Here is a 27,783-nt window from a genome sequence, read left to right as displayed (position 1 = left end):
TTTGGGGCTAGGCAAATTCCAATAAAGAGTTTTCGAACGCAGAACGAGTTGTAAGCAAAATTCTACACAGAACAAATAATCCCCCGTGTTTGTATTTGATTCTTAACTTATAATACTTTTTTCTTTGTCGGTTTGACTATGCAACTTATACAATATATATGATGTAGAACTTTCAGGAGCTTGCATGGGATATATTGTAGTATCAACAACGATATACTGTTAAGTGTTAGATTGTGTCTAGTTCTTTATTCTTTTATCTACTACCAAAACATTATAATTGTATACGTGAAGATATACTTTACTTACAGGCCAACTTACGATGTGTTAAACACTAGAGAAGAACTTAAAAAAAAAGTAAGTTACAATAAACCAATTTGAATATTCTAATTTTTTTTAAAAGATTTTTTTCTGATGCATTCTTTTGTTCGTTGTTTTCAGACTCAAGACGAAACATTCCATAGTTGAACAGGATGTCTGATGATACCGTTCTTGAGACGTTGTTTGATAGGCTAAAAGCTTATGCAGACAAACCCGTTGAAATGCGGGAGAGTCTCCGTTCTGCCACTGCTAAAATCCACAATCGGTTAATGGCAGCAGGTGAGTGTTTCTATTTTATTGAATAAAATATTTATTTAATTTACAGATGATCTTCTCAGTAAATGTCCAATAAAAATAATGTTCTCCTATTTGTAATTTGTTGGTGGTTCGCTCTCAATTCGTTTGAGCTGTGGTAGACTCATAGGGCCTTATGCAAAGTCGTTCTGACGCGTGATTAGTGCCATACTAAAGAGTTCGACTAACATATGTTTCCTGCAGTAGTCAGGTTTTTAGTAGGACGCTAATCTACCTCAAAACGACTCAGCATAAGGCCCATAGTTTCTTTTTTGGTTTGCTTGTTCTTCCTTTTCCTCTGTTACAAGTATTTTCATTCCGCCATTTGTTCCATGACCAGAAAGTTGCATTTTTCAACCATCTCGATTGGCGTACAAGGAATAAATAGGACACGTTATTCAAGAGTTAAAATATTATTTAATTTAATTTACGTATGTAATTTCATTGTGATATATTTGATTGATAATTGTACGCATTGGTAAATTGATAAACGTTACTATTATACCTGTATATATCGGGGTGCCCACGGACTAGAGAACATTATTCTACAACTCAAAGCGAAAAATATATCTAATTGTATACTTTTCGGGTCCTCGTCTGGATACGCAAATTGCACTATGTGGCAACGTCGCAGATAAAGAACCTCAGAGAAGATCTACCAATCTATCAAATAGTTACATCGATTCTTTCCAGGTGGCAATTAAAGTCGATAGACGTTGAGGCACCACGTATTAGCGTAACAATTAGTGTGACTTTTTCATGGATTCGAAGAGCAATGCTGATCTCCAAGTTAATCTGCGATGATGCCACATGGTGAAATTTTGATTCTCTATATCTTGTCTCTCTTTATATAGGGTGTCCGGTGGGGAAAGTCAAAGATTTTGGGAGGTGACAGGGGAGGTCATTCTAAGTAAAAATGCTTATGTGAACATAGAGTCTATTCCCCCTCGTTCCGATGATAGGGGTGTGGTAACTTTTTGCCTCTTCCACTTGCCGATTTTCGTTTGAAACGTTCTAGTACACCCTGTAGTTGGGGTTATGTTACATATTATATATCGTTTGAAAGCTAATGAAACAGGCTTGCAGATGATATACCGATTGTTTCAGTACTGCCTACAAGAGGGAAGTAACGGAGGGAAGTTTTTTATCCCCTTTTTTAAAAGTAAATTTGCACTGTTCTTGAGTAGACACACTGTCGTTAGAGAAACAGTTTCTGATTAGGCGAAAATGATACTGTATACCAAATATTCAGGTGAAGTGTCAAATGTTTAGCTTCATTAGAAACCATAAAAGAAAAAACATTCTTCCTAACTCCTTACCCTAATAAGATAACAATGTTCCAACTTTCCATAGATGACAATGGTTACGAATATTAATAAACGAATGTTTTTATGCAAAATTGGAAATGCAATACTATTCTCTAACATACAAGAGCTCTACATTTCTATGTGGGAACACTAAACAGCAGATGGCAGTAAAACAAAACTCACTTGAATTAAAGTTTTCGCACAACATACTACATCAGAATATCCATTGCAATAGGGTTATCGAAAGCATAAATGATTACTTCTAATACACACAAATGGAGACGTAACCCTATTATCACTTGCACACATTAGACACAAAATAAATAATAAAGGTCCTTTCAAGGTAATTAATTGCGTTGCGCCGTTTATAGTAGAAAAAGATCCCAAAACATTTCGAGGGAATTGGGTATAACAGTGCCAACGTCTCTGTTGGGTGTACGTGAGACAAGCAAAATGTTTGTGAGCAACAGAGGTAATTATGATGTGAGCAATAGAAGCAATGTATGATTTCGACAACCCTGTTGCAATGAACATTCTGGTGTAGTATGTTGTACGAAAACTTTAATTCAAATAGGTTTTGTTTCACTGCCATCTGTTGTTCAGAGTGTTCCCACATGAAAATGTAGAGCTCTTGTATGTTAGGAAATAGTATTGCATTTCCAATTTTGCATAAAAACATTTCGTTTGTTAATATTCGTAACCATTGTCATCTATGGAAAGTTGAAAACATTGTTTTGTTATTAGAGTTAGGAAGAATGCTTTTTTTTTTTTTTTTTTTTTTTTTTACGGCTTCTAATGAAGTTAAAAACTTGACACTTCACCTGGATCTTTGGTATACAGTATCATTTTCGCCTAAACAGATACTGTTTAACTAACGACAGTGTTTCCCCAGTGGAGCCCACCCCCTTTCATGTCCATGACGCACCCCCCTCAATTGTCTATCCGTAGGTGTTCTTCCATGAAAAAAAATCTTTTCGATTAATTTTTACATCCCCTCAAACATATTTATATAGATTTTTAACCCCCCCCAAATATTTCAATGACGCACTTTGCGTCATAGCTCCCCTTTGTGGGCACCCCTGGTTTCCCCCCAAGACCAGTGCAAAATTGTTTTAAAAAGGGAAATTCGAAAAAAATTCCCTCCGCTACTTCCCTCTTGTAGGGAGTACTGGGACAATCGGTATACCATCTGCAAGCCTGTTTCATTAGCTTTCAAACGACGTATATGTAACATAACCCCAACTACAGGGTGTGCTAGAATGTTTCAAACGAAAATCTGCAAGTGCACGAGACAAAAATGTTACCCCCACCTTATGTCTGGAACGAGGGGGAATAGACCCTATGTTCACATATGCATTTTTACTTAGAATGACCTCCCAAAATCTTTGACATTCCTCACCGGACACTATATATATAATTAGAAGACTTAGTTCAGCAGTCGTAAGTACCGTTTCCGTCAAATAAGCAGATATCTACGGATATTAACATTGCTAAAATCGTGTGCACATGTCAAATTCAAAATTCCTTAAAAATTCAAAAAATTAAAATACTCGTCTTACTTCTAATATAATCGTAAGGGGTTGTGATTGCGGGAATAGTTATTTTTCTTTCCTCCTTCAGTGTGCTATTAGATAATTAATTATTCGTTGGTATGTTAGGGTTTGAATTCGAAATATCAGCATTAGAGCTGGATTTTTCGTGTATTAAATTTTCTAGGCTTACTTTGATTTGTCTTTTGATAGATCAAAGTCTTTTACCGCTGTGTTAGAAGTTACTGGACTAGTACTGTTATTGTTGGTCAGTTTAAGAATGCTACTGGAGACACCATGGCTCAGTAGTAGAGCGTTTACCTCTGGTGCGTTGGGTCCTTGATTCAATCCTCGGCCAAGTAAGTTTGTGGTGGACAACATAATGTCCGTAGGTTTTCTCGGAGTACTCCCGTTTCCTTCCACATTCTCATTCCACCAGTTCTTCCATCGTCGTTCACTTTCTTAATCATCGTCTCCTTTAGCCTAAAGGGCATAATCTTAGGGTATTAAACTGAAATATTTCATTTTAATTTCATTTAGAAATTGGTCCTGTTGTTTGGTATATTCCGGAGTGCTTGACGTGGCGAGTATCGGAGCATCTTTAAATAATAATAATAATAATAATAATAATAATAATAATAATAATAATAATAATAATAAAGGATAGTTTCAAACTAGCGGAGGCATTCAAGAAATGTACAGTTATCCTATATTTGCTATTAGCCGCACAGTTAATGTTCCGGGTTGAATATAAATATTTAGCAGTTGGATCATATGATGGAACTTGACAAGTTTGAATGCTCTACGATCCTCTTTTAACCTATTTGTCTTAACTTAGGCATTATCCTCTTTGATTTCTTCTTCAAGTGTAATATTTTCTTCTTTTTTTTCTTACATTACCTTTTATTGTTCCTTTGAATAAAATTTCGCTTTAGACAATATCATAAACAACTGTAAAAGATCATCGAAAATATGATTAATCTCTCACCTGCTGCTTCCTCCGGCACGTTCTCATTGTCTTTTGTCCCACTCAGTTGATTTTCAACTTCATTCTCACATTTTGAACTTCTAGCCATTTTTTCTCTCTATTTTCTCGTATTGATCGAGTTTTTGGCACGCATAATACAAACATTAGGCCATCCTTTGTTTAATTGTCTGACGAAACTCTGTTTTTCACAACATTTCTTGACTTTGCTCAGGGTCTTACAAAATATTATTATGAAGATAGATCCAAAAGTGTAGCTATAGTACTGTTTTACTAATGTGAGTACTAGCTGAACAGAGCCTGCAATAGCGTAATGGATAAGACCCGTACCCTCCATTGGTAAGACGCGAGGGTTCTATTCTCGGTGAGGGTAGGATCTGTTTATTCATTCTACCCTCGTTCACCCAGCCTGTATAATCGCCTTCTTTACACCGCCTGTGGGTCACGTTGGCCTGTCTCGAATATGGGAAATACTTGTATTTTTACTTGTGAAACAAGATAATTCATAGATCTACAATACAAATGAAGCAGACGATGTGACAAGTTCACAGTAAACCATACATAAATTCTACGAAGTGAGCCGTCGCATTCCAAGAAAATGGGAAGACTTTTTTTCTTTTCTAAACGTCAAACGAAATAAAATTCTCTTTCAGAAAATCATTCCAAACTTGGAGGAAGCAAGCAAAGATAGAGAAGTGTAAACAAAATATGAAACGACGGAGTTAATTTCTGCATTGCAGAGAGTAAACCCCTAGAATTTTCGTGTAATTTCTTCGTGCAGTTCAGTTCAGTTCTTGAAGCATCCGAATTCTATGATAAACTGTAGATCCACGATCGTGAAAAGAGAGACCATCATGGATATTTACTTCTGTAAATGCAGCACTACTGACAATTTGCCTAAACGCTATTAGTTTTTATCGTTGAGTAATCAACCACGTCAGGTCTTTTAACCGCGTTATTTGTTTGCTAAGATTAGAGTTGAAGTTAAGATTAGAATTCCTTAATTTTCATCCTTTGTACGGTACGACTTACGATAAAAGTTTATATTTCGACGTGGCATAAAATTCAGTTGCTAGAAAAAATTAGCTATATACGAGGGTCACTACGAAAGTTTTGAGATACGCATTGTTGTGGCACAGTATTTGAATTCCAACGATTGCGTTCGGTAGTGGTATCCAGAGCGAAGAAGCGAAGCAAGTTTCAACTCGCCTCGTTTATCGGCGTGGCCGTATCGCCTTCACTTGTTTGTTGATGTGAGCAGTATTCGGCTGTCTAGAATGAAGCTCGAAAGGGAACATTTTCGGGCAATGATTCTTTACGATTTCAAAAGTTGTTTGAACGAGACACAAAGCCTTGACCGTTTCCAGGGGCAATTTGGGGACCTTGCTCCTTCCCGTGCTACAATTTTTCGGTGGTTTGGTGAATTCAGAAGAAGCCGGGCATCGCTTAAAGATGAAGAGAGATCTGGACGTCCGGCAACAGCTGTGTCAGATGAAAACATTGCCGCTGTGGAACAAATTATTCGAGAAAATCGTCGAACAACTTTCAAGGACATTAAATCTACAGTGAACATTGGATTGCCAGCAGTAACAAAAATTTTTCATGATCATATTCGGCTCAGGAAGGTTTCATCTCGTTGGATGCCTCACACTTTGACTGAACAGCAGAAGCGCATGCGTGTGGAATGGTGTGAAAAAATGCTTGCAAGATTTAATGGAGGCAATTCTCGACGCGTCTCTGACATTGTTACTGGTGATGAGACTTGGATTTATCAATTTGACTCTGAAAATAAACGCCAGTCTACAGTTTGGATCTTTCCAGACGAAAATCCACCCACGAAAGTGAAGCGACCGCGAAGTGTGGGGAAGATGATGTTCGCAACTTTCTTTTCCTTTAGCCATGTTGCAACTGTTCCACTTGAAGAACAAAGGACTGTTACTGCTCAGTGGTACACCACTGTTTGCCTAACAAAAGTGTTCCAGAAGCTTAAGGAATGGCGTCCAAGAAGTGGATTGCCATGGGATCCTGCTTCATCATGACAACGCGTCCACACACACGGCCAACATCACAATTCAGTTTTTAGAATCTACGGAGGTCAAACTTATGACATCCGCCTTATAGTCCTGACCTGGCCCCGTATGATTTTTTTCTGTTCCCTAGGATCAAAGATCGCATGCATGGGAAGAGTTTTGCAGCCCTGAAGATGTAGTAGCTTACGAGAATGAACTTTCAACACTTGAAGAAAAAGACTGGCAACACTGCTTCCAAAAGTGGTTTTCGAGGATGCAAAAGTGTGTACAGTGTAATGGTGAATACTTTGAGAAAATGTAAGTGTTAAATTGATTTTAAGTATGTAAATTATTTCACATCTCAAAACTTTCGTAGTGACCCTCGTATTTGCAATAAAAAATCGTGTGAGTAATGCCAATTCCTAGTAGTCCGCTGGGTTACGTTCGCTGCTTCCCTGCGTGTATTTATTTGAAATAGATAGTAATAGATGCTGAACAAGTTCTTGCTTTACTGTTTATTAGAACAAGGGAAGTATTAAATGAAAATACGGTTTCGTGCAAATTAAGGAGTACGGGAGCCACTTTTTATTATTTATTTATTTATTTTTTAAATCGCTATTCTTGCTATATCCTAATACATTCTAGATTCTTATTTTCTTGGCGCATACCCGCATACGTGCGTACATATTGATATGGCTGGAAATTAAAATACCATAAAAATAGTTATGCGAGAAACACGTACGAACCTGTGTTAGGTTATAATTATAAGCAAGAATTGATTAAGTTAGGTTAGTAGAGTGTGGTTAAAATAGAGTAGGTGAGGTGTGTAGTACAGTAGGCAAGGCGTGGTTAGGTTAGCTTAGTAGAGTAGGTTAGGATTAGGACTTTATGGCCATATTAGGCCACTACGTATGGGGATGAGTCTCACTGATCACACTACCCAGAAAACTGGAGAGGAAGAAAGAAATGGAGAAAGGAAGCGGGTAAAACCATTATATTAGGTACAGTTCGCGGTATAGAAAATTTACAAAAAGTCCAATTACTAACAAATTCTTGCACCGTGTGCTAATGCATTCAGAAACACATGTTTCGATCGAGTCTGTGCTCCTGGTATTCAATCCAACTCATCCCCTCCTCCTCCTCCTCTTCTTGCCTAAAGCTGTGTGTGTGACGTAATATACTTTTCCTATTCAGAAAAAACAAGAGCCATGTTTACAATTTTTAATAGCTCTGAAACCGTCCTTTTCAGTGTTTTCTCTGAAATGCCTTTTTAGATCCTCAATAAAAAGAAAGTCTTAAAATGTTCTCATAGCCCATGAATGCCTTTATTTGCATTTTTTCCCTTCTTCAAAGACTACATGCCACATCAAGCTAGGAAGGTGCTCCTTGTGAAATCTATGGAAATTGTCAATCACGGCAGTAGGTTTTGTGCTTTCCGATGTCAGTAATGCGGGCGCAGAACTCTAAAAACTACTAACAGAAATGAGTGTTATTCAATGGTTAATTTCATTTTGTTTCCTAGTAATTGTAGGCAAATGTTCCAGAGACATCATTTGGGCAGGACAGGAGGATGTAATTCCTCCCTCTCTTGATTGTGATAAACACACATTGTTTGATCAAGTGCATACCAAAACACTGATATAAAAAGTGAAACTTATGTCAGCGGAGAATCCCCTCTCCCGAATAAAATCTAAAATGACACTACTTTTAGCAACAGACGTATAGAGTTACGATAGAACATTACAGGAGCTCTTATATTTGTTTTCAAGAGTCGAAGGTTTGATTCCAAGCCATATGCATTCATAGTGGACGATATTGATAGAGAGAGAGAGAGAGAGAGAGAGAGAGAGAGAGAGAGAGAGAGAGAGATTCAAATATGGAGATAGAGAGGGATAATTTACAAATGCAAGTTTAGAATTGGAGAAAACATGATCGGACAGCATCCATATTATGACGAAATTTTTGATTTTGTGAAAGAGAAAAAGAAAAGTTTCCGAACTGCGAGGATCACATCAGGCAGTTTCGAATTAAGATGGAGAACTCTTTTTAGAGCATCAGATGGTTGTGAAGGGAGAGAAAGATCTTAAGATATGGGGGATTAAGACTTTGGAAAATAATCTTCAGCTTCCGAGTAGTTTCGAATCACGAATCTTAGTTATCGAACCCTGACTATCCATTCAGCCATGGAAAACTCAACGCAATCATTCACATACTTTTCCTTTAGCTACGTTAAAAAAACTGATAGAATGGAATACTCCAAAAGTCGACACGGTACGTGCGCCGTTGATATTGAACGTAGCGCTCTTGTAGCTTAGTTACAGGGTGTATAATGAACTTCCTCTTGTTCAAGAACACTTCTTAAAGCAATACATGTTTGTTACTACAGTGTTAATTGAGTTATATTTGATAAAATCGTCTGATGAAGTAGGGTCAAATACTCAGATATAAATCACCTTTTGCGAAGCTCTAAAGAAAAATGACACAAATCGTCGTAACCATGTTTTATTTTTGAAATAAAGTTTAAAAACAATGGAAATGCGTATAAGATCATCACTTGGATGCGACAATCTTAAAAGATTGCGCGTTTATGTTATGATGCGTTAGATGAATCGTTAGTGTAAGGGAATCCTCCGTCTATGGTACTAGATTCGAACCCCGACCGTTCTTACTGTTTCTCTTTTTTAGCTACGTTCATCCTGTGTATTTCAGAAATTCAATTTTGAATTAAATGTAGTAGCAGCTAGTTTAAGCCGAAATTATTTTGTAGTATGAGATTTGTTCTTACGTGCTTTTCTTTCACTTGTTATGTTTCAACTTTGTTATTAAATCTTACAAACTTAATTTAAATCATTTCCCTGTGTCGTAGCATGAAGAAGTTTTGAACAACGACGACAATCGGGCGATAGTACAATATTCCATTGTTACTGTTGTATATTTATATATCTTTACAAATTGTTGACTCAGAATAAAGGAACAGTGCAACTTGTATTCCTTGAGAAAATTCAAATGAATTTAGTATACGTATAAATTACATCTGAAAAATATACTGTGGGGTGTAAGAAACTGAAACCATTTCTAGGGAGAAAGGGGTGATATGTAAAAGTGATAGAATTTGAATGTATTGGTGTCGAGTTTATACTTTTCGGGTTCGAAAAGATGAATAGTTTCACTCCAGATCAGCGCTCTTTTTTTTATAAGCCATAAATAAATGGAAAATAGTTTTAACCTTTATGTTTTTTCTTTCAAGTGTGATTTGTTAAAAAAAAACTTATCCTTCAACTTTAATTATTTCTACTTCTTAGTTACAATTGCATATACAGGGTGTTTCAAAACAACACCGACAACGTTTAGGAGGTGATTCCTGGCACCAAGATAAGACAAAAAGTATAGACCAACCTGGGTGCACAAATGCTTCCTTTCGGAGTTATAGGCTGCCGAAAACAAGAAAAAATGAACTTTAAAAGTCCATAGCTCCAAAACTATGGGACCTACCGTAGTCGGGTCAATACTTCACTTAGGAAGTAATATGTGCTCTATCCAAAAATCCATGTTTCAAAATCCTAAGGTACTCACGCAGCAATTTTTATAGAGATAGTTTGGCTAGGCATATAATTTGAAGTACTCGCCAACTACCTCTATAAAAACTGTTGCGGAAGTACCACAAGATTCTGAAACTTGGATATTTGGGTAGAGCACATACTAGTTACTACTACATACCTAGTTACATACTAAGACTTTTTGTCTTATCTTGGTGTCAGAAATCATCTCCCAAGAATTGTCGGTGTTGTTTTGAAACACCCTGTATAATCTATTCTATATTATGCATTTATTATTTACATTTTCTGTCGTATACATTTGAAGAGAGTTCATGACAATTCAGAGCAGCAGGGACGTACATTTGATGTAGGCCCTGGCGGTCCAGAGCCCCAGCTCGATATCACTGCTTTTCTGTAAAGTTTACCTGATTTTAGAGATAGTGTTAGACATTTTAGTACATGAGACAAATGTCCTCATATTTGAATCTCTCAAAAAACTTTCGATCCCTGAAATATTTCTGTTCACGCCCCTGCAAAGCAGTGATGATTTTAGGGAGTGATCATGGGGTAATGCCTCTCTGGAGTAACGACAATTTCCTAGAAGGCATATCTGATAGTTCCCTATGTGATACCAGTATTTGTGTATTACCACTTTTCACTCTGTATTGAAAGAAATCCCAAGCAAACTGTTTTGAAATCTTCACTAGTTATTTCATCTGATCCCCATGTCAATGGGACCAACCTTGGACATACCACACCTAGAATATCACTATTTATGTAAGTCACCCCGTAAAGTATGGAATTGACACAAATAGGCCTATATAATGTTTTCGATTCGTTTTGCCTGTCACCCCACATTCTGACCTCGATGCCAGCAAGGCCTAACTTCGATTAAAGCCGCATCGGCAGTGTCACTATTCTTCTTTGCGACCCCGAAAACTATGAATTCGATGGTAATATCATTCGTATTCTATTAGTTTTACATATCACTTTCCCGTCCTAGGAATGGCTTCAGTTTCTGGCATCCACACAAGTATATTTTTCATATGTAATTTATATGTATACTAAATTCGTTTGAAATTTCTCCAGGAGCCCATCTTACATTGTACGGTCCACTGTGCGTTTTCTTTTTCTGTCAAATATTTATAAAGATATATAAATATATAAAACTAAGTTTGGACTATTGTATTACCGCCCGATTGTCGTCGTTGTTAAAACTTCATCATGATATGACGTAGGAAAATGAGTAAAATTAAGGTTGTAAGATTTAATAACAAAGTTGAAACTTAACAAGTGAAAAAAAGCACGTAAGAACAAATCTCATACTACAAAATAATTTCGGCTTAAACTAGCTGCTACTACATTTAATTCAAAATTGAATTTCTGAAATACACAGGATGAACGTAGCTAAAAAAGAGAAACAGTAAGAACGGTCGGGGTTCGAATCTAGTACCATAGACGGAGGATTCCCTTACACTAACGATTCATCTAACGCATCATAACATAAACGCGCAATCTTTTAAGATTGTCGCATCCAAGTGATGATCTTATACGCATTTCCATTGTTTTTAAACTTTATTTCAAAAATAAAACATGGTTACGACGATTTGTGTCATTTTTCTTTAGAGCTTCGCAAAAGGTGATTTATATCTGAGTATTTGACCCTACTTCATCAGACGATTTTATCAAATATAACTCAATTAACACTGTAGTAACAAACATGTATTGCTTTAAGAAGTGTTCTTGAACAAGAGGAAGTTCATTATACATCCTGTAACTAAGCTACAAGAGCGCTACGTTCAATATCAACGGCGCACGTACCGTGTCGACTTTTGGAGTATTCCATTCTATCAGTTTTTTAACGTAGCTAAAGGAAAAGTATGTGAATGATTGCGTTGAGTTTTCCATGGCTGAATGGATAGTCAGGGTTCGATAACTAAGATTCGTGATTCGAAACTACTCGGAAGCTGAAGATTATTTTCCAAAGTCTTAATCCCCCATATCTTAAGATCTTTCTCTCCCTTCACAACCATCTGATGCTCTAAAAAGAGTTCTCCATCTTAATTCGAAACTGCCTGATGTGATCCTCGCAGTTCGGAAACTTTTCTTTTTCTCTTTCACAAAATCAAAAATTTCGTCATAATATGGATGCTGTCCGATCATGTTTTCTCCAATTCTAAACTTGCATTTGTAAATTATCCCTCTCTATCTCCATATTTGAATATCTCTCTCTCTCTCTCTCTCACACACACACACACACACAAAGCTCATAACAAACTCCAAACTACGATAAAACAATGGAATAACGATAAACAATCGCTTCATGCCGCATTGTTACCAAGCCAAAAGAAAACCGCACGAACTTATGCATTGTCCCATTATCTGCATTAGACCAGGCATTGAAGTTGTTAAGATTATTTGTTTAGTACTAAATTAATCACTAACTATGGAATTATTATTATTATTTTACAGCTGCGCATGCCAATTTGTAAGAATCAGCACAATAAATCCGTAAAAAAAATGTACAGGAGAGTCCTGACTGATAAAGATATGAATTACTATTTCTCACATGGAAATAGGAGCATTTTAAACAGCGGTTTCTTTTAAATGATGAAGTTTGCCAATTTCTGTAGATGCAGGACAGGCAGTTCTTCTGTTATATATTGCTATCAACTGTAATAGAGCAATGTGGCAAACGTATATATACAACAGAAATATCACCTAATTTATTTTTTCTTTTTAAGTTAGATGGTCGACTACTTCAAATAGATTTTAATAAATCTTTTGACGCGAAAAGAACCTAAAATAGCTCCTAAGAGACATTTTTTAAATGTTCAGAAAGCAGGTGGAATTAGTTAATATATTCCCATACAAAAGAAATTGACGTCACTGACCTTTTCGTAAATCATTTTTTTTTTCTGTGGACAGCAGATTTGTTGGTTTGCCTGCGTTCACAAATTTAACGATTACATAACATATATTGCAAATGGTCTAAATATTTTTCTTATTTCAGACCTAGTAAAATCATAGTAGAACCATCTCTTGTGTTTATGTGACTTAACGGTAGCAAGTATCCCCTTCCATCTACCAGCATGATTACATTAAAGGAAACCAACAATATAACTAGTGGTTTCTATTACTACTATTGTAAATACGTGAAAGGACCGGACTGTCGAATGTTAGTTCATTCCTTATACGAGGTTGTATAAGAAAGTTTCGAGATTAATTCTGTAACGCGAACAGATGACAACGCAAGGCTGCACACACAGGCATAGGGAGCATTGACCTTTGTAAGTCAGTGGGCAAAGAGACATCGTCCTGTATAACTTGGGAGCTGTGCAGGCGGTGATATTCTGACCACGTGCGTTACCGCGTCTGTGATTTCAATATGGACAACAAGTTAGAACAACAAACTGTGTGAAACTGGTGAAATCCGCGACAGAGACACTGACATGATTCGGCAAGTGTACGGCGATGCTGCAATGAATAGTTCGAAGTTTCTTAAATGACCCGCTGGGCTTCAAGAGCGGAAGAACATTACTGGAAGATTACGATAGATCAGGACGACCTTCTACGAGCACAGAACCTGAAAATGTTGAAAGCATTCGCTAACTTATGCATGAGGATCGTCGGAGAATTCCACAACCTTGCTGCCGTTGTCAGTGTGTCATACGGAACAGTGCAGGCAATCCTCATATGTGATTTGAACATGTCCCGTGCTGCTACCAAGTTAGTCCTCAGGCTGCTGACCCAGGAACAAAAGAACATAGCGTCTAAGTCTACAAAGAACTTCGTCAGCGTGCCGTAGATGATCCGTCCTTCATGTCGCGGATCAGTACCGGTGACGAAACTTGAGTGGGGAGCTCCGAGACAAAACAACAGTCTTCACAGTCAAAGAGCCCATCATCTCCATGCACAAAAAAGGCGAGGCAGGTCCACAGCTTGACCAAGTGCATGCTTATCTTCTTTTTCGACATTCGCGGTGTTGGGTGTTACGGATCCTTCTCCAGGAACCAGCTCGTCAATAGCGATTTCTACTCCCAGGTTTTAAGGCGTCTGAGGGAGGACATTCGGCGAACGACTCATTGCAGTATCGCCATACATTTGCCGAATCATGTCAAACGTCTCTGTGGCGGATTGACGCAGTTTCACATAGCTCGTTCTAACTTGCTAACTGATAAAATCGCAGACCTGGTAACGCACGTGGTCAGAATAGCACCAACTGCATAGCTCCCGATGTACTGTACGTGCGACGTTGTCTTTTGACACACTGACTTACGAAACTTATGAAGGTCGGTGCTCCCTGTGCCTGTGCGTTCAGAAGTAGCTCGAAACATTTTTATACTACCACCTCATATATATATATATATATATATATATATATATATATATATATATATATATATATGTGTGTGTGTGTGTGTGTGTGTGTGTGTGTGTTTGTGTACAGACATAAATCAAACTTCTGAAAAAAAGTGCAACTTACCATATTAATAGACTGAAATAGTGTGACGTCACATCCTTTTCGTTGCCATGGTGATCGCCATTTTATTTTCTATACAAACACAAGCGAAGGCTGAGAAACAACGTATAAATGGTGATATGTTATGTATTTGATTGTAAGCATTAATGTAATTGAGCAGAAATGGAACAAGCAATATCCTACAATTCTTTACTAAAGATTTTCGATATTCTGTAGGCAACATAAAATTCTTAATCGTAAACGTAAAATTACTAAGGCAAAATAAATGAGCAAATATGATTCGATCAGAACACACAATTGTAATATTACATGATACAGGCAAATCAACACGATCTTTACATAAGGTTTGTTCCCTTTCTGTGCAATACATCGGGGCATTTATATTAACAAATAATGGATACAAACTTACCTCAACTTCAGTTCTTCATGTTTGCCTCCACTCTGCCTTTTAAATATATAAATTCACCATCATACATTACGGAAGACACGTGATTTGATTCAAGAGCATTTTCGCCTTTTTCCACCAACTTTACTTCGTTTTCAAAGTATTTAAAAATTCTAAATAATTTCACAGCCATTGTTTACTCAACACCTCATTTACACACTCACGTTTGTATAGAAACAAAATGGCGATCACCATGGTAACGGAGAGGAAATGACGTCACCACTATTCCAGTCTATATACCACATTCTGTCGTCAGAATATCTGATACGACATGGAATGGAGTCATATAGGTCGTGAATGACATAGAGCTTAATATTACGCCATTCCACGTGCACTGCATCATTCTGTTCCGTGAGAGAGGATAGAGGCAAAAATCAGCGCTGTTTTTTTTTTTTAATCTCCAAAACGGACCACAGCTGTTTAATTATGTTCAGCTCAGGAAATTCAGTGGGCGAGGAAGGTGTTAACTTTGTTCTGTCTCAGTGTTTCTCAAAGTACGCCATGACAGCTCCAGCTGTTTGAATGTGCGCATTATCATTTTGGAATATTATGTTTTTGCCCGGAAACAATATCTGGATCATAGGATACATGTGGTCTCCTAAAATGGCAATATTATCAGGGGCAGAGACGCGGCTGTTAAGTCTCAGCACACGGACCTCTGAAAATCAGGATATTGCAGCCTACAGCATCACAGAGACACCGTCACGTTTTCACGATTGAGCGGATCAACCGCAGATCATACGTTTCGTTGATTGTCCGCCACACGAACACGGACCGTAATTCGAAAGAAGGTGGACGGTGAGTCATCGTACCATATCGCACGTTTTCATTCATCAACGTTCCATATTGCTCGTTTGCAGCACTATTGGTTATGATCCCTTATCAGCAGTTTTGCTCGTGCAACCCTGCCTAGTCTGACCATGCCATATAACTCGTGACGGACTGTGATTGTCGACACAGGCTATGGAGGGTGCTGTGTAATTTCCTTTGTCAGTTGCACCGCAATCGCACGATAGTTCTGAGTGACAATCCACTTTATTGCTCGGTTAGACCTGTCACTGAGGTTTTCTTCCGACCACTGTTTCTTTTTGCCGATGTTGCATTGCCATGAATTTTGTAGGACGTCATCACTTTGGACATTGTCCCTCGCGATACATTCAACACAGCGGTCACATTACATAACCGATCGCCGACAGTTTGACCCCTTCGGAAATGAAGAGAGGTAGCCTACTTAAAACTATTACCATCTGTTCAGTTCACTGCACAGTGTTGTTCTATTTCTTCTCATGTAATATGAAGTTTGCTCTAACACACCACCACCCGACCGTTGCAACACAGACATTTGAGGTGTTTCCACGAAATTGATAATTGTCATACAGAGGGGTCCAAAATGTACTCGCTTTTTGTAATTAAATAATTTCTAAATAACTTACACGCTATTCTAATGAGTAATGCAGTGTAGGGTATTACATTTGTCATGGTAGGCAGAGCTGGCAATTTACACTGCGCATGTGCGAGTGATTGGTAGTGGTCATATTAGCCAGTCGAGTAGCAACAATAGCTGAGGTCCGCTTATCCTTTGTTGAACCAAAGCTGTACTGAAATTACATTGGAAGTACGAGAACATTCAGGAAGTACAATGGCACTGGCGGAGCGAGTTTGGAATACCTCCATCAACACGTCGAACAATTGCCGCATTCGCGATAAATTCGAAGCCGACGGAATACTTGAAGATGTGCACGACGAAAGATCAAGCTGAGCACGAACAGCTACAAGTCCTGCATCCAGTGCTGCGCTGTTGTAACCTGTCTGCCGATCACAGCAAAAATCAATGAACCAGGGACCGCGCGAAAGTGGTGTAAGCTAGTCAAGTGTAAGACGCATTCTTAAGAGGGCAAGGTAGAAAGAGTACATTTGAACACTACTGCACGCAATGAATGAGGACTACCCAGATCGAAGGATGGAGTACTGTGAACGGTTTCACCACATGTCGAGAATGCTGAATTTGCAGGGAAGTTTGTATGGACTCACGAGGCGCAATTCAAACTTAACAGTGCTGTGAACCACCTCAATTGTCTTTCCTCGGCTCCTGAAAATCCTGGCACACTTGTGGACAGGGGAGTGAATTTACCGAGAGCTGTGTGGTTTTGTCTATCAGTGCGTGGTGTGATTGGTCCCTTCTTTTTCAAAGGAACCATAACTGGTATCTTGATATACTCCAGACAGAGATTTTACCTGCCATCCAAAACCTGTATAGTGACGAACCTTTTTTTGCATGCAAGATGGAGGCCCATCTCACTTCCGTCGAGATGTAAGGTTGTATCACGATAAAACTATTCGGACGATGGGCTGGTTGAAGAGGTTCTCGTGAGTACCCACATATGTCTTTTGATTTGACACTTTTGAACTTCTACGTCTGGGGAATTATCAAGAATTATGTATATCGATAAACGCCAGCAACAATCAACAAGCTACGTAAAAAAAATCGTAGTTATTTGCTGCCATTACGCCAGATACACTAAGGCCCGTTACGCAGTCAAGCGGAGCTCCACGCTCCGTCTTCCGCCCTCCGCAGTACGCGTGTGTGCTTACACAGTCATCCGTAGCTACGCGCTACGTCATTATGTACAGGATTCTTCTCAGTCAGTGTTGCAAGTCAACATGAAAAGTTCGAAACGTCAATAGTGGCATCTTAATATTTCTGTAAGAAGAGAAAACGAAGAACCAGAAAAATAAATGTCTCAAGATTCATCCCTTAGGTTCTCAAAGAAGTCTAAAGGGAGCTTTTGTGTCTGTGTATATAGATTTGCGAGAAGACGAGAAGTACTTCAATAATTTCCGTACGCCAATCCAGTCATTCGATGACCTAATTGAAAAAATCCATCGAAATTATAAAAATGTAGTTTCAATAGGATCCATATGCACGCTCTTAAAATACAGCACTTTCCTTTTTAAAAAATGTCATGATACTGTTTTTTAACAAATGAAAATAACGAATGTTTGTACATTTGGTTAGAACTTCACATCCAATCACTTTTCATCCAATCAACTATTTAATAATAGAGATAAATTATTTGCCTCAATTTATCTTTTTTCATTGTCCATACCTTCATTTTCACAAAAAAATCCTTTACATATTTTGTTCCATGCCTGTTCACGAATGTTACGCTTCTTGTGTTCCTCACAAGAGGGATCCCATTAACATGGTGTTAATTTAGCCTCCGTGATAATTGAAACAAACTGAAATTTGAAATTTGTTGAAAGTCGAAAAATTACAATAGTCACGTACTGTTAACAGTGGTACATTAGAGGCACCACATGTACAGTTCCAATTAAGCTAAGACATTAATTGGAAGTTCCAATTAAACGAAGACATTGTAGCTAAATTAAAAATAACACTAAAAAATATGAAAATAATATTATAGAACAGTATAAAATATTATTTGGCAACTCACTATTATTAATAAGAAAAGAAATCAGGATCAATTTTCATTTTGCTTTTGCTACCATGCACGTTTCTTTTTATATTTTAAAGAGAAGTGGCTGCTCCGCGCGCCGAGTTCCGCTTGACTATGTAAGCACCCATTTGTTGAATGGCCCTATCTGCCTCGCGGAGCGCGGAGAGGGCCACGCGGAGGCCTCCGCGTGACTATGTATGCACCCATAAGAATCAATAGAACAATCTTGCCACGCGGGACTCCGCGCGCGGAGCTCCGCGTGACTGCAACGGGCCTAACAGTCATAGTTTGGTGTGCAGTTCGGCCATTGTAGATATATTGTAGACCATTTATCTTGATACGTTCTCGTAACTTTATAACCGCCACCAGGTTATAGAAGTATTTCTTGTGGACGCTCTGTATATTTCGTAAAGATAGTGATTATTTCTTCGATTTATACTTTATTCTGCGACGCAAATAAGTTCTTTCTTCGGTGAGAACTGTTTTTCTTCCCACGCAATCAAACAAAGAAGTCTCTCATTGTTTATATATATATTTAAAACTGCTTTTTGGTGAGAACGTTTCAGTGAGCGACGAACCTTTTCAGTGTTTTTTCCTGACTTATTAATATGCACCGTATATATTTTACTGTTATTTGGAACTGAATTAAGTGCTTTCTTTGATCGTTTATGGAAATATTGCAGCAGATTAGAGCAGATCAGAGTAGACCAGATGTTCGTACACCAGAGTGACGCCAGCTACACCGTTTTTCCAGTTCGTTATTTGTTCTTTTCCACAGACAAGTTATCGCAATGTCTCGTGCGTCGTGGCCAGTGGACTAGAATTAACAAATTCTTTTCCATGTTCTGTTTGCGTGTATCTGCAGGTGATTTAACCTGAGTGGTTTTGAGAATAAACTGCCAACATTGACGGATCCACCAAGGCAGTTCGTATCTCGAACCTTTTGGTTCGGAGAGTTTGACTCCAGGTTTGGAAGCCATAACTACGTACGTCGTGTCGAGCTTCAAGTATGACTTTGTGTTAAGGTGTACAAGCTATTAGCCGGTGAAGGACGTTTTCTTACGGCTAGTTCCAACTAGTGAAGTCCCAGGTTCATATACCTAGTGCGCCAAAAATTGTAAACACGCCCTCCAACATTAGCATTCCACTTTGGAGACTTCTTGTACTGAAGACTCATCTCGACTCTTCAGGACTGTTTGGAGCAGCCACTAGATTACTACGTGGGATTATCCCGGCAACTTTTCCCCCTGTGCTAATCCCCAAGTGCATTAGTGGTGTGAGAAAAGCATTTATACTGAAATCTCAATTATAATTTTCTATATATAAATCAAAGTGATAAAGTGCTACAATATAGTGAAAACTAAAGTGCGATCGTGATAATGGAAATAATTATATATATATATATATATATATATATATATATATATATATATATATATATATATATATATATATATATATATATATATATATATATATATATGTATATATATATATAGTGTAAAGTGTTGTAATCATTTCTCTTCGTTCTTTTAATAGTATTCTAATAAATAAGTATAGTGTCATTTAACCCAGTGTGTTTTCGTTGTATGTGTGAATGATATTTGTGTGCGTTATGGTCTGGATGACCGTCTGATCGTCCGTGAGGTTTTCGAGACGAAACATCCGAACCTCTCGGCGCCTAATGCTCATCTCGTCATTGAGACCGACGAGCAATTTGGAAACAATTTAATAATCCCTTCTTGGAGAGGTCCTTCATCGTCCTACCCAGGGAAGTCCAGATCTCAGGAGAATACTTATTGGCAGGGCCACGGAAGACAGACTACGATCAGGCAATTACAAATAAATGGTACCCGATACACTGGGCGATTATAAATAAATGGCAGCCCGAACAGCGACCCGACACTCTGGTCAGTTACACAAATAAATAGCAGCCCGAACAGAGATGATGAATCGGTTACAACTTTTAAACTATTATATACGAAATGCTGAAATTTCGTATCATGCACATTATTTGCCGGGAGACATTATTTGACCTGCTCTGCAATTTTATCATATATAGTTATACTTTTTAAGTAGCACTAGTTATTACATAAGTAAACTTATTATTATTACTAAGGAAGCCAGTGTATTACAAACATTAAAAAAAATGCAGAGTGATATCTCAGTAAGAACGCAAGTGACACGGACAGGATATGGATATAGAAAGAATTTAAGTGTCGAATACTACAGTCATCATATGACGTATTTCGAACAACAAGGAAATGAAAATTTTACTTCTCATTTTTTAAAAAGATACATATTACATCCAATCTCTTAGATGATTTTCAATAGAATAGTAATCATAAAGTCGTTTACAGCAATTTGATATCAAACCATTCCGGATATAATTTCGAAAATAATAGTTAAATTTGATATATTGCTTAAATGACACATTTGTGGGAACTCTGTAAACAATTTTTGATAAACATTACAACAGTACTATTTGCTAGGTGTAATTCCAATAAGTTCTCCTAATTTCATAATTTTATGCTGTGTTTTATACTTTATCAGTATTTGCCGTATCTCCAGATCAGTTTGATATATGAAATTGTTGTAAACGGCATTATTATCTTAACGTTTGTTAAAAGTCATCTATGGAATTGGATGAGGTATTTTGCTAAGCAGTTTTCCAAATAAAGACTTTTAAAAAGTCAAACTTTCAAGTGTTTGTAACTTTGTTCCTATTCGTTCCAAATCCGTCATATTGTGATCATAGTATTAGACAACAAAGTACTTTTGATGTGCAATGCCCTGTGTGTCTTACTTGGGTTATTACTGCCATACAGACCACCAAAGTTGGATGTTTATGATACTCTGACATCCCTAGTTTGCAACACAGACTAATAAGTGTGATATTGTACATTTTCGTTGGGGAAATTAGTTGGGTCGAGCGGAAAACGAATGAGAATGCGTTAGAAATAGTAGGGAAGAAAAGAACAATTTTAGATATTATGAGAAGAGGAAGAGAAACTGGTTGAGACATTGCCTAAGAAGGAACTGTATCATGAGGGACGTGCTAGAGGGTATGGTGGCAGGCAAGAGAGGGAGGGAGCTAAGGAGGCTGCAATTGATGGACGATATCAAAACAGAAAAATCGTACGAGAGTTAGCGGAAGACCATGGAGCATAAAAGCTTCTCGTCGCGGCAAGTGACCTGCCAATAATGGTAGAATACCTATGATGATGATGATGTAGTGTCATTTGAAAATGTATAACCTCGTTGGGTTCGCAACACTGTTGATCATGTGGTATCACATAGTATGTCAAACAGTATTCTCCTGCCGACATTTGCATGGTACAAAATTCAGGGTTTTTGTGTATTACTTTAAAAGTTACGAGGTGTATCAAGATACTTGGTCCACCCTTTATACATATCAATGCACAAAGTGGAGTTTAATAATACAGCAAGACGGTTATATCAAGTATAGAAGGTGTTCAGAATAAACAATATTAAACGTGAATAAATACATTGGTGGAACATCCTGTTTTATGTTTCTATAAGGTGATTATCATTTAATAATAATAATCATCATCATCATAGGTATTCTGCTTTTATAGGTAGATCACTTGTCGCAACTGAGAAGCTTCCATGCTACACGGTCTTCCGCTAACCTCTTCGTTTTCACATACGATTTTTTTGTTTTGATATTGTTCATCAATTGTAGTCTCCTTGCTTTCCCTCTTTTTCCTTCCACCATACCCTCTACTACATCCCTTATGATACAATGCCTTCTTAGCAAATGTTCCAACCAGTTTTTCTTCTTCTTTTCAGTAATATCTGAAACTGTTCTTTTCTTTAATAAGACGTACAAAAACAATAATATGACGTAATTTCAAGATGCTTTATGATTCTTGTCAATGGAGAATTGTATTCTTAATTCTTAATGACGATAATGTAAGCTTATAGTTCAAACTAACAGTATCTTACATTGTACTTTACATAACTATGATTTATTATTCGAAGTGTGGTTAAAAACAAATTATATATAATCGATTGTTTTACGACTCCATTTGCAGCATTACACACTTGTGAGCGCTCAGCCACTCCAAAACTTCGCAGATCATACTCGTCAGAAGCCTGATATATACTGACTTGGAATTCGTTTTAAAGCAAAATTTAAACCGTTCTTCGTACTTTGTATGCAGTAAATATATATGAATCTTTAATAGACAAAAGTTCCTCTAATTTGTATGTTGCTAGCTATCTTTTGCCATTATTTGCAATGTATTCTTATTTATTATATTAATTGAATCTATAACCTTTTAAGAAATTTAAATATATGTAGAACCTATCGAAAAATGAAAATATGTAGGTACTAACCTTGATAAAAACTAGTCCTTCTTACTTGTCTAGTGGCTAGAGCGTATGACGTTCGTGCCCGTGGTCTCAGGTTCAGTTCCCAGTGGGAGAGCACAAAAATTTAATTCCACCATCATTCACATTCACTAACCACCCGTCTCCCTTAGCCTAAAGAGCGTAATCGTGGGTCGTTATGCTAAACTAAAAATCATCGAGATGAAAAATTGAAATGAAAACATGCTCAATTTTCGACAGAAAGTATTCCCAAATCTTTTTTTAAACACACAACGAAGTTTTTGAGAATGGTGGTAACTGTGCTCATATTAATCAGGTTGAAGAAAGAGATCGGAAGGTTACTTCTCGTCTATTGACATTCGCGCTTTCTTAGATTGAAGTTTTTTTTTTTTTTTTTTTTTTTTCTGGCCGGCCTATAATTTTCTTGTTTTTATTACGTATGTTGTAGAGTTTCACGGTGTTGTATGCATCTTGCCCTTTCGTGAAGTATAAGCCTGTTTTCTAGTGAAGTAATAGAGGAAGAACAGAAAAGTAATTCTGGTTGATAGGGATAAAGATATTGAATTCAGGATAATTCTCCGCTTTTGACAATTGTTTATTTGAATCCGAATTAGTATTACAACCTTTCCAGAGTAAAGTATAGAGACTCTTCATAAAGCTAATAGTGGGAGGAGGGAAAGGAATATTATCGTAGTTCTTTCTCGTTATAAGGAAATATAAGTGTTTCTAGTAAAGAGCGAATTATATTTATCTAATTGATAAAAGAAAAGTGAGACAATTTGTCACATACACGTGTGTAGGCCCTATATCATATAATATACAATAAAATAATATGGCCAATTTAAATAATAGGACCTATTCCCCAATTTTGTTTTCTTAATTTATCATAATCTATTATTGTTGAATATACAGGGTGCGGCACGTAAAACCGGCCCGTAAAGTGAACACATAAAATGAAATGTAATGTATTGAATATGATTAACTACAACACATAAATGAAATGTAATGTATTGAATATGACTACTCACCTTCACAGCAGCCTTCACAGCAGGTGCTGAAAGTGTCCTCCGCCCACTTCAACACACCAATCTTCTCATCATGCAAGGGTACCTGGTGGATTGCGTGTGGATTTTCTGTCGACCAATACCGGTTGTTTTGGGAATTTACGTACCCAGACAGGTGCAACCACGCCTCGTCACTCATGATGAGCATTAGTGGATCCAAGAAACCACTGGCAACATTGCTCAACAGCCATGAACAGAAATGCACCCTCTTCTGCAGGTCAGGCTCCTTCAGTTCTTGCACAACACTTATCCGGTACGGTTTTAACTTAAGTCCCCTTAAAACACGTCTGCAACTTCTCTCACTCGCATGAACCTGTTGACTCAATCTCCTGGTTGACTTTCGAGGACTTCTTGTCATTATCTCCTCCACCTGCATCTTTAATTCAGGTGTGCAGACAGATGGTCGTCTGTTCCTGGGAGCGATCCTGTACGCCGCCATTTTCAATCAATTCCTGAATGGTGCTTTTTGCTGGCACAGAACGTCCTTGAAATTTCTCCCGAAACAAATTCTTTTTCACAAAAGATCCAGTGAGAATGAACCCTTCAACAATGGCAAAACGCTCGGGTATCGAATACGGCATTATCACACACTGACACTCACCCGGCTTAACACAACGAGGCCTTTTTCTCAACTGGTTTCGTTAAGTTTCACTGGCTGCGGCTGCACGTGACTGCTGCAGGTCACGTAAGTCGACCCGACCTCGACACGCCATCTCTTGGTAGGAAGGTAGATTATTTAAGTGTTGCCAAAACACAATATACCAGAATATTACGACGGGCCGGTTTTACGTGCCGCACCCTGTACAATAAAATAATATGGCCAATTTAAATAATACCGGAATGTAGCCTATGTGTAGGCCCATGTTACGTACCTACTACCTAAATATATGCCTGGCTGCTTTTGTTGTGAGATTTTGTCTTACTTTGACTCAGGCTCTATATCAAGGACGCAGTGTATTGAAAATTCTGGTGGGGTTATCACAGTTCACAATCGGAAAATCACGGGGTTCGGAGGTCCTCTCCAGATTTTTTTTTTTTTTTTTTTTGAAAATTCACACTCCCAGAAATGCAATTTTAGATATTTCTTGAATAAAAGTGGAATTCTTTCGTATTTTCCCCTTTTTTTTCCTTTTTTTCTAGAAAATTTGCATTCTTGAATGAGAGTATTGCAGCGTGACCATGAAGGCTCTAGAGTTCTGACGTTCTAATCCCTGATCTAAGTTATCGCGCCATTCTGAACGCCGACCATTTGTGATGAAAGAAGTGTTAACAGTTTTGCTGAAAATAGCATGAACAAACGGTCGTTCAATTTGTCATTTAAAAATCCTCAGCATCACAATTCCGGAATTTTACGTTGTTTCATTTTTGGTAAACCATGTCCGAACTTGCGCTATGAAAATATTTGACCTTATATTACTATTTTAAAAATGCGGTGAAATAGAATTTTTTCTGTCTTTTTCTTTCCTGCATTTATTTTCCTTTTCTTGTTTTTTGTGTCGATGCTGAGGATCTTTACCAAAATTCTTTGTGGTGCTCTGTATAGTAATGAGGAAACTAATAAACATAGTAAAATATAAATAAAATAATAGTCATAAAATTCTTCAATAAACATGGAAGTCGGGATATTTTGAGGTCCCAACAGAGGTACATCGAGACGCAGGACATTTTCTCCAAAATCGGGACGGCAAATGAGTGTGAATAAATATATAGAGCCTTATGGAGAGTCGTTTTGACGTATGATTAGCGTCATATCAAAGGCCTGACTACTGCAGGAAACATATGTTAGTCGAACTCTTTAATATGGCACTAATCACGCGTCGTAACGTTTCTGCGTAAGGCCCGTTGTGGCTAACATAATGGTATATATATATATACAGGGTGAGTCAAAATAAGTGTTACAAGCCAATATCTTGCGAACTATACATCATATAAGAAAAATATTAAGAGAGAATGTACAATATAGAGGGGCCTAAGAAATGAGTCAAACATTAGGTTTCCCCCGCCCCCCATTTTGGGGGGAGGGGGGTGAACGTGAAATTTTCAAATGGGAACATAGGTCGAGTGATACCTCGTTCGAAAGAGCTTGAAAAATTGAACAATTCTTGTAGGAAACAATTTTTGATATGGGGCACCGTTTTCAAGATGGGCCCCAAAAATGGTCCTGTATCCGATAAAATTCCCAGTACTTATAAATAAGTGTTACAATCCAATATCTTGCGAACTATACATCACATAAGAAAAATACTAAGAGACAATGTACAATACAGAGGGGCCTAAGAAATGAGTCAAACATTAGGTTTCTCCCGCCCCCCATTTTGGGGGGAGGGAGGTAAACGTGAAATTTTCAAATGAGAACATAGGTCGAGTGATACCTCGTTCGAAAGAGCTCGAAAAATTGAACATTTTCTGTAGGAAACAATTTTTGGTATGGGGCACCGTTTTCAAGATGGGCCCCCAAAATGGTCCTGTATCCGATAAAATTTCCAGTACTTATAAATAAGTGTTACAAGCCAATATCTCGCGAACTATACATCATATAAGAAAAATATTAAGAGACAATGTACAATATAGAGGGGCCTAAGAAATGAGTCAAACATTAGGTTTCCCCCGCCCCCCATTTTGGGGGGAGGGGGGGTGAACGTGAAATTTTCAAATGGGAACATAGGTCGAGTGATACCTCGTTCGAAAGAGCTCGAAAAATTGAACAATTTTTGTAGGAAACAATTTTTGATATGGGGCACCGTTTTCAAGATGGGCCCCAAAAATGGTCCTGTATCCGATAAAATTTCCAGTACTTATAAATAAGTGTTACAATCCAATATCTTGCGAACTATACATCACATAAGAAAAATACTAAGAGACAATGTACAATACAGAGGGGCCTAAGAAATGAGTCAAACATTAGGTTTCTCCCGCCCCCCATTTTGGGGGGAGGGAGGTAAACGTGAAATTTTCAAATGAGAACATAGGTCGAGTGATACCTCGTTCGAAAGAGCTCGAAAAATTGAACATTTTTTGTAGGAAACAATTTTTGATATGGGGCACCGTTTTCAAGATGGGCCCCAAAAATGGTCCGGTATCCGATAAAATTCCCAGTACTTATAAATCGGAAACGTATGAGTAGGAAACGATTAAACAAAAAATGAAAAACGGAAACATCATAGGCAATGTGGAATGATGATGTCGTGGTGTCCGCAGGGCCCTAATAATGGGGCTCCGTGACCAATTTCAAAATTATTAATGGGAATATACCTGTTGGTTGAGTGATACCTTGTTTGATAGATCGTGGAAAGCCAAACAGCTTCGTACGAAATTTGTTTTCATTTTGGGCAAGCCTGTTTCAAAATGGCCGCCAAAAATGGTTTCACATTCAGATAGAAAGTGCAGTGTTCAATTTGAGTATTACACGCCAATATCAACGCAACGAACTACGCATCAAATAAGAAAAGTGTTAAGAGTCAATGTACAATACAGAAAGCCTGAAATTTGTGTTAAAGAAGTTCCCTCGTCCCGCTTTTGTATGGAGGGGTGTACATGGAATTTTCAAATCGCAACATAGGGCGAGTGATACCTCTTTGATAGATCGTGAAATACCAAACAGCTTACTACAAAAGTTGTTTTGATTTCAGACAAGCCTGTCACAACAGCATTACCACAACCTAATATCCTGTAAAGTAGTAGGATAACGTTTAGTAATTCTACGGGTATGTGCGATGTTAAAAATTGTAATTTCAATCACTGTAAAGCAAATAATTTCAACACTTACCATGTTACAAATGATGTTCGATATGTCCTCCATCCTGCTCCACACACCTCCGTAAGCGGCGGCATAGGGATGTTCGTACATCATGTAGCATCTCTGGAGTGATAGATGCACACACACCTTGGATACGCGCCTTCATATCATCAGTAGTTGTTGGTACGTTGGACATTACCCGATCCTTAACATAACCCCAGAGGAAAAAATCAAGTGGGGTTAGGTCAGGAGATCGTGGAGGC

The 27,783-nt window shown here is 37.8% G+C and overlaps 1 protein-coding gene across 1 annotated transcript in view; it reads left to right on the top strand.

The window, feature by feature from the left end:
- Nucleotides 1-437: 437 nt before the first annotated feature.
- The window catches only part of LOC145676633 (cytosolic carboxypeptidase 1-like), a gene marked incomplete at its 3' end in the record, with an annotated part of 232,230 nt that continues 204,884 nt past the window's right edge, over nucleotides 438-27,783 (top strand). Inside the window, 1 exon segment of the mRNA XM_081747467.1 lies at nucleotides 438-597. Coding sequence (XP_081603593.1) covers nucleotides 471-597 — 127 coding nt within the window.

This window comes from Thermobia domestica, unplaced genomic scaffold (assembly GCF_964235325.1).
Source record: "Thermobia domestica unplaced genomic scaffold, izTheDome1.hap1.1 HAP1_SCAFFOLD_254, whole genome shotgun sequence".
NCBI classification, from domain to species: Eukaryota; Metazoa; Arthropoda; class Insecta; order Zygentoma; family Lepismatidae; genus Thermobia; species Thermobia domestica.
This window is presented reverse-complemented; position numbering and strand designations above follow the sequence as displayed.